This window comes from Lontra canadensis, unplaced genomic scaffold, assembly GCF_010015895.1.
Source record: "Lontra canadensis isolate GAN:19392208 unplaced genomic scaffold, GSC_riverotter_1.0 scaffold8, whole genome shotgun sequence".
In the NCBI taxonomy this organism is placed as follows: Eukaryota; Metazoa; Chordata; class Mammalia; order Carnivora; family Mustelidae; genus Lontra; species Lontra canadensis.
The window spans coordinates 32,282,642-32,296,881 of record NW_022631002.1 but is presented as its reverse complement, the minus strand read 5'-3'; the positions used below and the strand labels follow the sequence as shown (position 1 = coordinate 32,296,881).

At 44.8% G+C, this 14,240-nt stretch overlaps 1 protein-coding gene and 1 pseudogene across 4 annotated transcripts in view; one reads left to right on the top strand and one right to left on the bottom strand.

The window, feature by feature from the left end:
• Positions 1–14,240, top strand: part of TENT4B (terminal nucleotidyltransferase 4B) — a 72,195-nt gene that overhangs the window by 819 nt on the left and 57,136 nt on the right. For 3 of the 4 annotated variants that reach the window (XM_032854526.1, XM_032854527.1, XM_032854524.1), the window contains exon 2: positions 419–1,023. In XM_032854526.1, the coding sequence (XP_032710417.1) occupies positions 452–1,023 (572 nt within the window). In that variant the 5' untranslated portion in view covers positions 419–451. Of the gene's footprint in view, positions 1–329; positions 1,024–14,240 lie in introns of those variants that run through there. The other variant, XM_032854528.1, reaches the window with a different exon arrangement.
• On the bottom strand, positions 2,301–13,574 carry LOC116865932 (annotated as a pseudogene).

Below are 14,240 nucleotides of genomic sequence, written 5' to 3'. Positions count from 1 at the left end.
CCCCGCCCCCGCTGCCGCCGCTGCTGCTGCTGCCGCCGCTGCCGCCGCTGCCGCTGCTCGCTCTATTCCGCAGCCGCCGCCGCCGCCGCCATTTGCACGGGGACCCCAGTGACAGGGGCTCGGCGGAGGGGCGGAGGGAGGGGGGGGAGGGCCCGCGGAGCCCCCGAGGGCGGGAGCGACGCCGCCGGCGCCGGCCGGGTTCCCTGCGCGACCGCGCCGCCCGCGGCGGGCCCCGAGCAGCAGTAGCAGCAGCGGCAGCAGCGGCAGCAGCGGCAGCAGCGGCAGCAGCAGCAGCAGCAGCCGCCGAGGCCGGGCGTGCGCCTGAGGCGCGGCGGCGGCGGCGGCCCTGCGGGCGGCGGGGAGGGGCGGGGGCAGCGGCCGCCGCCGTTTGATGGATCCGAGGATCGCCTGGTTCCAGCCAGAGCAGCTCGGACCGTCCAACAGTCTGTGGATGCAGATCTGGGAGACGACCCAGGGGCTGAGGAACCTCTACTTCAACCACCACTGTCACAGCAGCGGCGGCGCGAGCGGCGGCGGCGGCAGCAGCACGGCCACCGGCGGGAGCGGCAGCAGCACCGGCAGCCCCGGCGGTGCGACCCCGGCCCCGGCCCCGGCCCCGGCCGGCATGTACCGCTCCGGGGAGCGCCTGCTGGGCGGCCACGCGCAGTCCGCGGAGCAGCGGGACTTCCTGCCCCTGGAGACGACCAACAACAACAACAACCACCACCAGCCGGCGGCCTGGGCCCGCCGGGCTGCCGCGGGCCCCTCGGCGTCCCCGTCCCCCTCCACGTCCTCGTCCCCACACTCCTCCGCCGCCGTCCCCACCGCGGATCCCGCGGACCCGGCCTCAGGCAGCAGCAACAAGAGGAAGCGCGATAATAAGGCCAGCACCTACGGACTCAACTACAGCCTGCTGCAGCCCAGCGGAGGGCGGGCCGCGGGGGGCGGCCGGGCCGACGGCAGCGGGGGCGTGTACAGCGGGACACCGTGGAAGCGGAGGAACTACAACCAGGGAGTCGTGGGGTGAGTGGTGGCCCTGCGGCCTGGCGGCCTGGCTCTTGCACACGCGCAGCCCGGCACACGCCCACAGAAGGTGAATTGGGGGGAGCCTGGGCTAGGCCACCCCCTTCGGCCTGCCTTCGTTGCCGCTTCCCGGGGGGATGATGGCCTTCCCTCCATCCCTCCACCATCCACACCTTCCCCCACCCCTTAGCGGTCCACACCTTTTCCTTCTTCCCCTCAGCCTTCCAGGCCTTTTCTGGACATCCCCTTAGCCATCCACATCCTCCCCTCACCTCCCTTAGTCATCCACACTCTCCCCACCTTTTCTGGCCCCCTTATCCATCTGTTCTTTCCTCCCATCCCCCCAATCAAACATGCCTTCCTCTCTCCCCCCTCCAGCCCTCCCCATCTTGCTCCCCATCAGCACACCCCAAAATGAAGTCTATTAGCACAGGCAAATCATTGATTCCCTGAGAACATTCCTGTGTTAGTGCCTTTCGGTGGTATAGGACCTGGAGGTGCTTTCCTTGCCAAGAATAGAAACATCCAGAAAGCTCCTCCCCCTCCCCCAATCCAAACAGGAATCATGTCAGCCCTGTAAGGTTTTGCCTGCTGTTGACCCTTTTGCCCATCTTTTAATTTTCTATTTAAAATAAATTTTTGGTATTAGCAATGCCTTTTTCTGTGGGGATTGAGAAATAGGGTGACAGCTAAGTTTAGGCTGTAGGAGATAGTGAGCTCTTCTGAGGCCAATGGAACTTTCTAGGAGTTCAGGAGCCTCGGCTCCAGCTTCTCACCGTTAGGTGTCATCCTGGCAGATACAGCCAATGCTTTTCATTCTAGAGGGGGTAGGCTCATGCTAATGAGTGAATGTTGCACCATTAATGACTTTCTGTATAAAGTTCAGCTGTTACAAAATGGAACCTTACTTGGCCCTTGGTGAACTATGGACATAAGCAGGGAATGTTTCCGGCTAGATAGCCCTTCTAGAAGAGCCCCTGTGAAGGAATAGGTTACTGAGCCTTTTTTTATTTTGTAAAATAAAAATTTGGGCTGTGTGTGTGTGTTTAGCTTGATATGGAGGATGAGCTTTCAAATTATTTTTCAGATCCCGTTTTACACTGGGGCTACAGTAGGCAAATGCAATACCATAAGTAATCCTTTGTGAAACATTTTAGTATATTCACCCATTCAGATCTGCCCTGCTTTGGCAAGCACAGACAGTTCTGTGTACCTTTTTGGAGGTCTGGGTAAAATGAGTTGGTGGGTTCCATCTGCTTCTAGTGGGCTGGTGTCTGCTAGATGCTACTATTCCAAATCCCACCTTTTATGGAAAACGCAGTCAAGCGTTTTAGGACTGGCGCTGGGTTACATGTCAAACCCATCCTCACTTTCCAGAGGGGAACCTTTTAGAGTTGAGTCCTCTGTTGCTAAGCTTCAAGGGCGCTCTCCATGGTCATCACGTTTTAATAAAAGGCTCGTGGGTTCTATCCTGTTAGCATTTCCAAGACTGAAGCATAGACCTGTGGTTTAGCAACAAGCCAGTTGATATCTAAAGGTTCTGGTAGTTTCATTTCGCAGAAATAAGCTCCAGTTAAGTAATCACTGTCAACTAAAACCTTGAAGTTCCCTAGTTTCGTTTTGCTGAAGCTTCTGCATATGTGTCTGGCTAAGATAGGTAATAAATCCAAAACAGGCTGCTTTTCTTTTTGACAGATTAGAAATGGTCTTCTCCTCTACTTGCTGTTTAATGTTAGGGATACTGTAAAGGTTCACATTTGAACTTATGTAGAGACAGGATGTTGTTATTCCTGATTCAAATATATTGCCCTCAAAGGGATTAAGGAATTTCCATTTCCCAGAGGTATTACTGTTTAAAAACTGATTGTAAACCCGTTTTTAAAACTTTATCACTTCCTAAGACTTTCCATTCTTCTGCCTTTTCTTTTAGAGGATGTCAGTAGTAAAATTTTCTATGTTCTTAAGCAGTTTTTGGAAGAGTGTCTGAGTTTAAAGATTCTTGTTTTGATTTGTAGATCCTTGTCTTGACTTTTACAGTAGTTTTGCTATTTTTAGTACAGGTATTTAAAAATCTGAATTCACAGTGCACCTCAATGTTATGCTGTTCTGAGATTAAATTTAGTAAAACTGTTGCTAACATTCTGAGTTCTGGGGACTGACGTTTAGCTAATAAGTCAACAAATTGTAGTGGTTCCTGGCCTCTGCACTGACTCAAGTCCAGATAGGGAGAGGAGTAGAAGGCATATGAACCATGGACTGGAACTGTGGGACGGGCTGTAAACATGCACTCTCTCCCATCTTCTTTGGTCTCTGTGTTCTCTGCCCCAGCCAGACTGGTTGACATACTCCCTGAACACTCCCAAGATACAGTTCAAAATCCTGACTTCTTTGTTGTCCAAATCTTTCATTTTTGTGGTTCCTCTTTTTAACTCTTGAATTACTTGCTTCCCGCTCTTGCTATAGCCTGCCTCTGTTTATTTTTCCTCTCATATATATGTTTTCTCTAACCTACTAGGTCACAAGTTAGGATGGAATTTTTTTTTTTTTTCTAAGATTTTATTCATTTAGGGAGAGTGCACAGGAGTGGTGGGGAGGGGCAGAGGGAGAGACTGCATGCTGAGTGTGGAGCCCCACACAAGGCTCAATCCCAGGACCCTGAGATCACGACCTGAGGAGAAATCCAGAGCTGGTTACCAGCTGAGCAACCCAGGGACTGCCAAGATAGAAATTTCTTTCTTTCTTTCTTTTTTAAAGATTTTATTTGTATTTGAGACAGAGAGAGACCACAAGCAGAGGGAGTGGCAGAGGGAGAAGCAGGCTCCTCGCTGAGCAGGGAGCCCGATGTGGGGCTCGATCCCAGGACCCAGGGCTCATGACCTGAGCCAAAGGCTGACGCTCACTGAGCCACCCAGGCGTCCCATCCATCCATCCATCTATCTGTTTTTCTTCCTTCCTTCCTTCCTTCCTTTCTTTTTAAAGACTTACTTTATTTACTTGAGAGAGAGAGTGTGCATGAGCAGTGGGGAGGGGCAGAGAGAGAGAGAGAGAGAATCGCAAGCAGACTCTGTACTGAGCACAGAGCCCAATGCAAGGCTTTGTCTCTTGACCCTTAGATCATGACCTGAGCTGAAGTCAAGAGTTGGATGCTTAACTGACTGAGCTTACTTAAATGTAGAGTAAGATTTGGATTTCATCCTGTAGCCTTCATATTCTCTTTCAAAATTAAATCCAACTGGGGGTTCCTGGCTGGTTGAATCCTTGGAGCACGTGATGCTTGATCATGGGGTTGTGTATTTGAGCCCCATTTTGGGCAGACATTACTTAAAAGCAAAATTTAAAAAAAATTAAAAATCTGCTTACCACCTCAGCCTTCTCTGTGTATGCACAGACTCGGAGTTTTCTGGTGTTCCTTTTTTTTTTTTTTTTTTCTTTTTAAAGTTGCTTTCACCATCTATTTCTTGGAATTCTTTCCCCTCCAAGGCTGGCTGTGGTGTAGGAAGCAGTCCACCTGCTCCTTCTGGTTGTCCGTGAAAATGAGCCATAAGCCCTTTTCAAAGATTTAATTGTTGATTGCCATAGAGAAAGAAATGATGTCAAAAAAATAGTGAATGCAGTTACCTTCTGGGGATTCAGAGTCCTTGGTCTTGAGCCCTCTTGTGTCTAGAAAGTTCTTGTGGAAGGTGCTGGGAGCTTGTCCAAGCTCATCAGGATGGGTTTGTGTTGGCTGCATTGCCAGATCTGTAGGTATTTTTTTTTTTCAAGGCTTGGATGACTTGTTCAAAATAATGTTTTAGAGCATGAATTTGGCTGTGGAACTTTGAGAAGGCCCTGCTGGGAAACTTGGGTTTAAGGAATAATTTCTTGACGGGGGCTCATGGGGATGGGAACAGTAAAGAACGAGTGAGTGTGAGTGATGCTACAGGGGAGAGTGGAGAGGATCCTAACTGCCTTCCTGGGTTGAATGATCACGCTGTAGCTTTGAACCAGCATGAGGAAACACTGCTGTTATCACTGCAAGTCAGTGATGGGATGGTCAATTTGGAGTAAAAATACAAGGTGATGTTTAGTTGACTGTCTAGCAGTGAGTTGAAATTTGGGGACCAAGGTGTAGTCCGCTTTGCTGCAGCGGGACAGTGTCCTTCCTGACGTCCACGGTACTCTAGATCGCGGTAAGTCCAGGATGCTGACGCTGTTCTTCAGCAGTGGCATTACGGCCTCTTTATGCTAATTTCTCCAGCTCTGATCAATAGGATCGCTGTTAATGCTATGCTCCAAAGTAGGTGATCAGGCAGATTAACATGGCGTTGAGTATAAAAGAATTTAGAGACCTTATTCTAAGCGCTTGCCCTAAGTATTAATTTCTGTGCATTTGCAAATGTAGCCCACAGTAATTCTTTGGGGGACTAGAACCCTCAGGTCCTTGAACTTTACTGCATTTGATATCAAGAAGACATTAGGTTTCCTATGGATAGATTCTGCACTGTGTAATTCATGTTTGTGGATTTCCTCAAGTTTAGTAGTATAATGTGTTCAACTAAGATACTTCCATGTCACGACTCATCTTCGCCTTAAAATCTGTGACCTGAGCACTGTCGCTGTTAGAATCCTTCATGTGTCAGGGTGTGGAGTCTTTTTTTCAAACCCCATTAAGTTTTTAGCTGTTGAGGAACCAGTGAGTGAATAGAGCTTTTTGTAGTCTACCCTGGGTTCACACAGAAGGTTTAAGATATTTCAGTAAAGGAAGGATGGGAAAGAGCTATTAGAAGGATCCAAGGCAGGGAAGTGGAGCATGTGTTATAACAGGGCCGGTCCTGGTGTGATAGATGGCCTTCTAGCACAGCTCCTTCCATGAAATGCCTGCCAGTACATCCTAGTGTTAGGAGTCCAGAAGAGTCCATGGGAAGAAAATCCAGGGGCTCCCCTGCTGATATGGGCACTGGTCAAATGGTTGTATTTAGATATTCTTATACCTGCTGAAGCTGAGAAACATTTCAGCCACTTTTTCTTTGGAAGCTAGAGAAGCAAGCTGTTGTATAATTTCACTCAGCTTTCTATTCTCCCTTCTGTTGAATCTGTTGGAGTAATATTCGGCGGAGGAAGCTATTTCAGGATCACACCCACGGCACTGGAGACTGTCTGTATTAATCACGTATACACACACAGGTGTGGAGTAATGCCGAAGGGGGCGCTAGGCCAAAGAGGATGCTTATTTGAAGAATCAGGGTCCAGTTCCCAGCAGCTGGTCTGAGACTCCTGTCTTTGCTCGTTCCTGCAGAGCTGACTGGACAGCTCAGAGCCTGCTTGAGGAATTCAGAAGACTGCCAGTAGAATGTTCTTTCTATCCTTCAGAATATTTGCTAGGGACTCAGCTGCTGCAGAATACCATAAAAGCTTTCAGTTCATTTTCCCGTTTTTAACATGATGAGGAATTATTTTTTTTCCTAAAGGAATATTGGAAATAGAGGATGGCCTTGAGCTAGACTTTACATTAATTTGGATCCAGACAGCAGGCAGTACATTTATTTTCATCTTACAAGTTTTATTCGATGATACAAGAGACTTTTGTATACTAAGGGCTTTGGACCCTAAGGAGATTGAAGTTGAAGATTTTTTTTTTTTTTACATTTTATTTATTTATTTGACAGACAGAGATCACAAGTAGGCAGAGAAGCAGGCAGAGAGAGGAGGAAGCAGGCTCCCTGCCAAGCAGAGAGCCTGATGCGGGGCTCCTTCCCAGGACCCTGGGATCATGACCTGAGCAGAAGGCAGAGGCTTTAACCCACTGAGCCACCCAGGAGCCCCTGAAGTCAAAGATTTTAGAAAGAAACATTTTGGAAACATTTATGTTATGCACTGGTTTCTTACTTAAATAGTTTGAAGTCTGGAAAAAATCTTGCCCTGTCCATAAGAGATTTCATGTAGTATCTGGTAACTAAACTCGAGACTTCTACCTCCAGTCATGCTCTCAGCTGAAATAGTTTGAATAATCTGCAGAAACCTGTGTTTTCAAATTAGTTGATTGACTGTAAGGGCTCAAAAAAGTCAAAGTGTTCATGGTAGCCTTTTTGCCATGTTCCATAATGCTATGTTAAATTTTTTCTATTTGGTATATTAGCCTTCTCACGCATAGCTTCATGTAATTTTTTTTTCTTTTTCTTTTGAAATACAGATTCACAGAAAATTGCAAAACAAACAAACAAACAAACAAAAAAACCCAGTACAGAGGGGATCCTATGTTCCCTTCACGGAGTTTCATGCAGTGGTAACATGTTATATAATTGTAGTTTAATATCAAACCCTGGAAACTGACATTGTTACAGTTCATAGCCTGATGTAGATTTCATGCGTTTTACATGTGTTCATTAGTGTGTGTGTGGTTCTGTGCAGTTTGTCATGTGTAGACTTGTGTGACACCACCATAATCAAGATCCAGGACAATACCAGCACCTCAGGGATCCCTTATGCTAACCCTTTATTTTCACGCTTGTCGCTAACCCTGAGCAACCACTAAGCTGTTCTCCATCTCTGTAATTTTGTTATTTTGAGAGTGTTAGATAAATGGAATCACACAGTATGTTACTTTGGCTTTTTTCCTATTACCATAATTCCTTTGAGATCTATCCAAATTGTTTCATGTATTAATAGTTCATTCCTTTTTAATGTTGAGTAGTATTCCAAAGGGTGGATGTACCATAGTTTGTTTAATGATTCACCCATTGAAGGACATACCAGAAGAGTTTCCTCTTTCTGGCTACTACGAATAAAGTGGCTATAAACTTTTGCATACACGTTTTTGAGTGAACATTAAGTTTTCTTTTTTGGGGGGGGTATAAATGCCTAAAAGTGCTTGGTCATATGATAAGTGCATATTTATTTTTATTTTATTTATTTATTTGAGAGAGAGAGCGTGCACATCTGGGCGAGGGACAGGGGGAAGAGAGAGAGAGAGAATCCCAAGCAGACTTTGTGCCAAGAGTGGAGCCTGATCCAGGGCTTGGTCCCACAACTCTGAGATCATGACCTGAGCTGAAACCAAAAGCCAGAAGGTCAACCTATTGAGCCACCCAGGCACCCCAGCTACATATTTAGTTTTTGTTTCTGGTTTTTTTTTTTTTTTTTTTTGACAGAGTGAGAGAGCACAAGCAGGCAGAGCATCAGGGGAAGAGGGAGAAGCAGGCTCCCCACTGAGCAGGGACCCTGGGATCATAACCTGAGCCGAAGGCAGTCATTTAACTAACTGAGGCACCCAGGCGCCCCATATTTAGTTTTAAAAGAAACTGCTAAACTCTGGTTTAGAGTGGTTGTGTCATATTACATTCCTATCAGTGATGCGTGAGATCCCATTTCTCTGCATGCTCGTCAGCATTTAATGTTACCACTGTTTTTTACTTTGGTTGTTCTAGTATAGGTAGTGATGGTTCATTGTGCTTTTGTCATATTAACCTCATAAATAGCCTCACCTAATTTTAACTTCACTTTTTATTTTATTCTTTTTTAAGATTTTATTTATTTGTTTATTTGGAAAGAATGAGAGTGGGAGTGGAGAAAGGGCAGAGGAAGAGGGAGAAAGAATCTCAAGCAGATTCTGTGTTGAACTTGCAGAGCCTGACGTGGGGTTTAATCTCACGACCCTGAGATCACAGTCTGAGCCGAAACCGGGAGTTGGAGGCTTAACCAACTGAGCCACCCAGGTGCCCCAACTCTATTTTTATTTTACAAACTTCTTGGCAGTATTGAGAATGTCCTTAATTAAACATTTCTAAGTAAAACTCATTTTAACTCTTTTTTTTTCCTCTGAAGTACTTTGCAGTGTTTCCTTTACGTGTTGCTTTTTCTTCAAAACAAGTCTGAAGTAGAGCTCTATTTTCACTTTTTAAAAACATGTAAAAATACAACTGCAGAGTTGATTTCAAAATTTTCAGTTCTGTCCTTTTGTATGTGATGAGTAGCTTTATTTTCTGTCAGCTTGTCTGTCTTTTGGGGAGTAAACACTTGTTAGTGTTTTTGTTTTTGTTTTTGTTGGTGAAGTTACAGTATTTTTTAAAAAGACTTTATTGATGTGAGAGACAGAGCAAGCACGTGAATGTGCGCACGGGGTGGGGGAGGGCAGAAGGAGAGAGATCCTCAAGTGGACTCCCTGTGAAGCATGGAGCCTGACACAGGGCTCGATCTCACGATCCTGAGATTAACGACCTGAGCCAAAATGAGGAATCAAGGTGCCTAACCAACTATGTCACCCAGGTGCCCTCCTTTTTTTTTTTTTTTTTTTTTTTTACTGTATTTTTATATCTGAACAATGCCTCCACACTGTGCAGAGTAAATGCTTCATCTGCACACTCAGTCCTCTAGTATACCATGTTTCATCAGAATCAGTTCCTGGACTGAGAATGGGGATCCGGTCCTTCATGTTTCCCTTACTGTTTTGATTTTTGTCAAAATAATGTAACTTTTAGTTACCATCAAGTGTTATAAATTTCTGCCACAGCATAAGTAAGACTCCATTAGGAGCGTGGTTGTAGAGGTTTAAAAGTTAACTTCCAGTAATTTGGATTTAACGAAATGTTAGGTGTCTGATGAGGTCTGGAATTTTGATGTCTTTATTCCTTGAAGTTAGTTATTCAGCCTTTCTTTCTTGGTATGAGGTGTTAATACCACTGTCCTCTAGAATACATGTTTTTAAAATCAACAGATTGTTTAAATACTACTACTAATTAATACTAATTGTCAAGAAACTAGAAAATAATGCCAAACCAAAGAAATAAAAAAATAACCCCCGTTATACTACTTCCAAGAAGTAAGGACTGTTAACATTTTGGTGTGAATTTTTTTTTTTTAAGATTTTATTTATTTATTTGACAGAGAGAGAGATCACAAGTAGGCAGAGAGGCAGGCAGAGAGAAAGTGGGAAGCAGGCTCCTCGCTGAGCAGAGAGCCCGATGGGGGCTCGATCCCAGGACCCTGAGATCATGACCTGAGCCGAAGGCAGAGGCTTAACCCACTGAGCCACCCAGGCGCCCCTGGTGTGAATATTTTTAAACTTCTACCATATGTATACATGTATTTCCTTTTTATCAATATAGATTCCTACTGTGAGTATACTTCAAAATTTTTTTCCCAATTTTTTTTAAAGGAATAAGCTCTTCCTTTTTTTTTTTTTTTTTAGGATTCCATTCATTCATTTGACAGAGTCCTAGAGAGAGAGAGAGAGATCACAAGCAGGCAAAGAGGCAGGCAGAGAGAGAGGGGGAAGCAGGCTCCCCTCTGAGCAGAGAGCCCAATGCGGGGCCCGATCCCAGGACCCTGAGACTATGACCTGAGCCGAAGGCAGAGGCTTAACCCACTGAGCCACCCCGGCGCCTCTTTTTTCCAATGTTAAAGAATTAAAAAATTTTTTTAAACAACAAAAATTTATTCTCTCACGGTCTGGAGGCCAGAAGTTAGAACTGGTTTTATCCTAAAATTGTTTTCTTGTTTGGGGGAAGGGCATTAGAATATTATGGGTATACTTTTTTTTAAAAATATTTTATTTATGTATTCATTTGAGAGCATCTTGAGAGCTGTGAGCAGGGTGAGGAAGGGGCAGAGGAGAGCGAGACTCTCAGGGGAACTCTGTTGAGCTGAGCTGAGCGTGGAGCTGGACACGGGACTGCGTCCCACAGCCCAGAGATCATGACCTGGGTAGAAATCAAGAGTCTGCCGTTTAACTGACTGAGCCGCCCAGGCGCCCCATGGGCATTCTTTTTATTTTGACCGGTGAAAAATTATTAATAGAATGAATATCTTTCATATAAAATTCATTTCTAAGGCATTATTTATATATTTTTGATAGAGAGTGCATAGGCAAGCATGCGAGCAAAGGGTAAGGTTAGAGGGAGGGGGAGAGAGAGAACTTTAAGCAGCTTCCATGCCCAGCGTGGCGCTGGATCTCACAACCCTGGGGCTGAAATCAAGAGTTGGATTCTCAACTGACAACCTTGTTGCCCCTCTAAGGTAATTTTTATTTTTATTTTTTAAAGATTTTATTTATTTATTTGACAGAGATACAGCGAGAGAGGGGACAGAAGGAGGATGAGTGGGAGAGGGAGAAGCAGGTTTTCCGGGGAGCAGGGAGCCCAATGTGGGACTTGATCCCAAGACCCTGGGATCATGACCTGAGCAGAAGGCAGCCACTTAACCAACTGAACCACCTTGGGGCCTCTAATCCCAGAACTTTTTCTTCATCCTAGAATGAAACCTCATACCCATTATCATTCCCCACTCTACCCTTCACTTCCAGCCCCTGGCAAACTCATCCAGACCTTCTGTCTCTATGGGGTTACTATTCTGAACATTTCATAAGAATGGAGTCATACAATACATGGCTTTTTGCTTATCCATTTACCAGCTGATGGACAGTTGAGTTGTTTCCACTTTGGGGCCATTATGAATAATACTGCTATGAACATTCACATACAAGTTTGTATGTGGACATATGTTTCTATTTCTCATGGATAAATATCTAGGAGTGGAATTGCTGGATCATAAAAAGCAGCTGTAACATTTTCCATTCCCACCAGCAATGTAGGAGGTTTCCAGTTTCTCTGTGTTTTTGTCAACTTTTTTCATTATCTTTTTGAATATAGCCATCCTAATGGGTGTGTACTATCTCCTTGTAGTTTTGATTTGCATTTCCCAAAAACTAGTGGTGAACATCTTTGCATGTGCTTGCTTATAGGACTTTTTTTTTTTTTTTAAGATTTTATTATTTGACAGACAGAGATCACAAGTAGGCAGAGAGGCAGGCAGAAAGAGAAAGGAGAAAGCAGGCTCCCTGCTGAGCAGAGAGCCCGATGTGGGGCTCGATCCCAGGACCCTGGGATCATGACCTGAGCCGAAGGCAGAGGCTTTAACCCACTGAGCCACCCAGGGGCCCCTCTTATAGGCCATTTTTTAATGGGCTTGTGTTTTTGTTGAGTTGAAAATTTATTTTTTCTGGATACTAGACTTTTTTTAGATAGATGATTTGCAGGTACATTTTCCTTTCTGTGGATTGTCTTTTTACTTTCTGTGTAGTGTTCTTTGAAGTACAAAGGGGTGTTTTTTTCCTATTTCATAAATTCCAGTATGCAAATTATTTTTTTTCTGTTGCTTGTGCTTTAGGTGTCATATCCAAGAAACCACTGCCTAATTCAAGGTCATGAAAATTAACCTATATATATTCCTTCTAAGAGTCTTACAGTTTTAGCTTTCACAGTTAGGTATTTTATTTTATTTTTATTTTTTATTTTTTTAAGTAATCTCTGTGCCTAACATGGGGCTCAAACTCATGACCCTGAGATGAAGAGTCACCTACTTACTGAGCCAGGCAGGTGCTCCTATGTTTAGGTTTTAGCTCCTTTTTTTTTTTAAATGCAGGTCTTGAACCCAGGTCCCTGAGATTAAGACCTGAGCCAAGATCAAGAGTTGGATGCTTCTTTTTTTTTCCCTAAGATTTTATTTATTTATTTGACAGAGAGAGAGAGACAGCAAAAGCAGGAACACAAGCAGGGTGAGTGGGAGAGGGAGAAGCAGACTTCCCAGCGAGCAGGGAGCCCGATGTGGGGCTCGATCCAGGATGCTGGGATTATGACCTGAGCTGAAGGCAGACGCTTAACTGACTGAGCCATCCAGGCGCCCCGGGTCTTAGATCCATTTTGAGTTCATTTTTGTATATGGTATGAGGTAGAGGTCCAACTTCATTCTCGTGCCTGTGGATATCCTGTTGTCTCAACACCATTTGTTAAAGACTATTCTTTCTCCAAGAACTGTCTTGGCACATAAAGTTAGACTGGAGGGTATTTGTGTCTTGTAAGGCGTTTGCCACTCTTACTGTGGAAAGATTGAGCCAGTTTATGTTTACATGATCAGTATGCAAGAATCCCAGTTTCCCCTAAACCCTCACCAATGCTAAATGGTATATTTAAAACTGATACAAAAGAATTTTTTGTTGCCAGTTTTACAGGTGAAAAATAGTATATTACTGATACAATTTGTGAATACTTTCATATTAATTGCCTATATTTTTAATTGCTTATTTCCCTTGCCTACCTTTCTATTTTTTTTTCTTGCCTTTTTTTTTTTTTTCAAATTTTTTATTTTTTTGGGTCCATTGAGACATTTTATTTGCGTGTTATGTATTCCATCCCTAGAGAAAGAACCCAGGGTTTTCCATCCTGTGTGTTTTCGTCATGCCTCTTTGTGGTCCATAAAGCCAGCTGAGGTCATCAGGACAAAGAAACCAAACTGGGGTGATGGGAACAGGTTTATTCTGCCATTTTCCTAGATCTTTAAGTTGTACATCAGATCTGGGGCTGCTACTCCACACTTGTTTAACCTGCCCATGAGGTTCACCACAATTTTCCCAGCTCTGTGATCATTCGTGATGTCAGATTTGCCAATGTAACCGAGCTTCATCTTCTCAGAAACCTGGTGATGACTTTGGAGCACAACCTAGTAAGAACCTGGTGTTTGCCCCTCTCCTCAGCATTGTTCATGCTCTTGAGAGCATCTGCCAGGACATTTGTGTACACCATTATAGTGGCATGGAAAGATGGTGGGAAGAGCGTTGCCTAGCTTTCTTTCTTTTTATTTTAAAGATTTTATTTATTTATTTGACAGACAGAGATCACAAGTAGACAGAGAGAGAGGGGGAAGCAGGCTCCCTGCTGAGCAGAGAGCTGACGTGGGGCTCGATCCCAGGACGCTGAGTTCATGACCTGAGTGAAGGCAGAGGCTTAACCCACTGAGCCACCCAGGTGCCCCTTTTGCTGCCTGTCTTACTAATTTGTAAGAGCTCTTGTTCTGTCCTATTACAAATATTTATAATTTTGGAGCACCTGGGTGGCTCTTTTGGTTAAGTGTCTGCCTTTGGCTCAGGTCACGATCCCAGGGTCCTGGAATGGAGCCCCACGTCGGGCCTGTTTCTCCCTCTCCCTCTCCCTCTCCCTCTCCCCTTTCTCCTGCTCCTGCTCATGCTCTCTCAAATAAGTAAAAATTAAAAAACCCCACAGGGATGCCTAGGTGGCTCAGTGGGTTAAGCATCTGTCTTTGGCTCAGATCACGATCCCACAATGCTGGGATCAAGTCCCACATTGGGCTCCTTGCTTGATGGAGAGCCTGCTTCTGCCTCTGCCTGCTGCTCCCCCTGCTGTGTGTTCTCCTTTCTCTCTCTGTCCCCCTCTCTCTGACAAATAAAATCT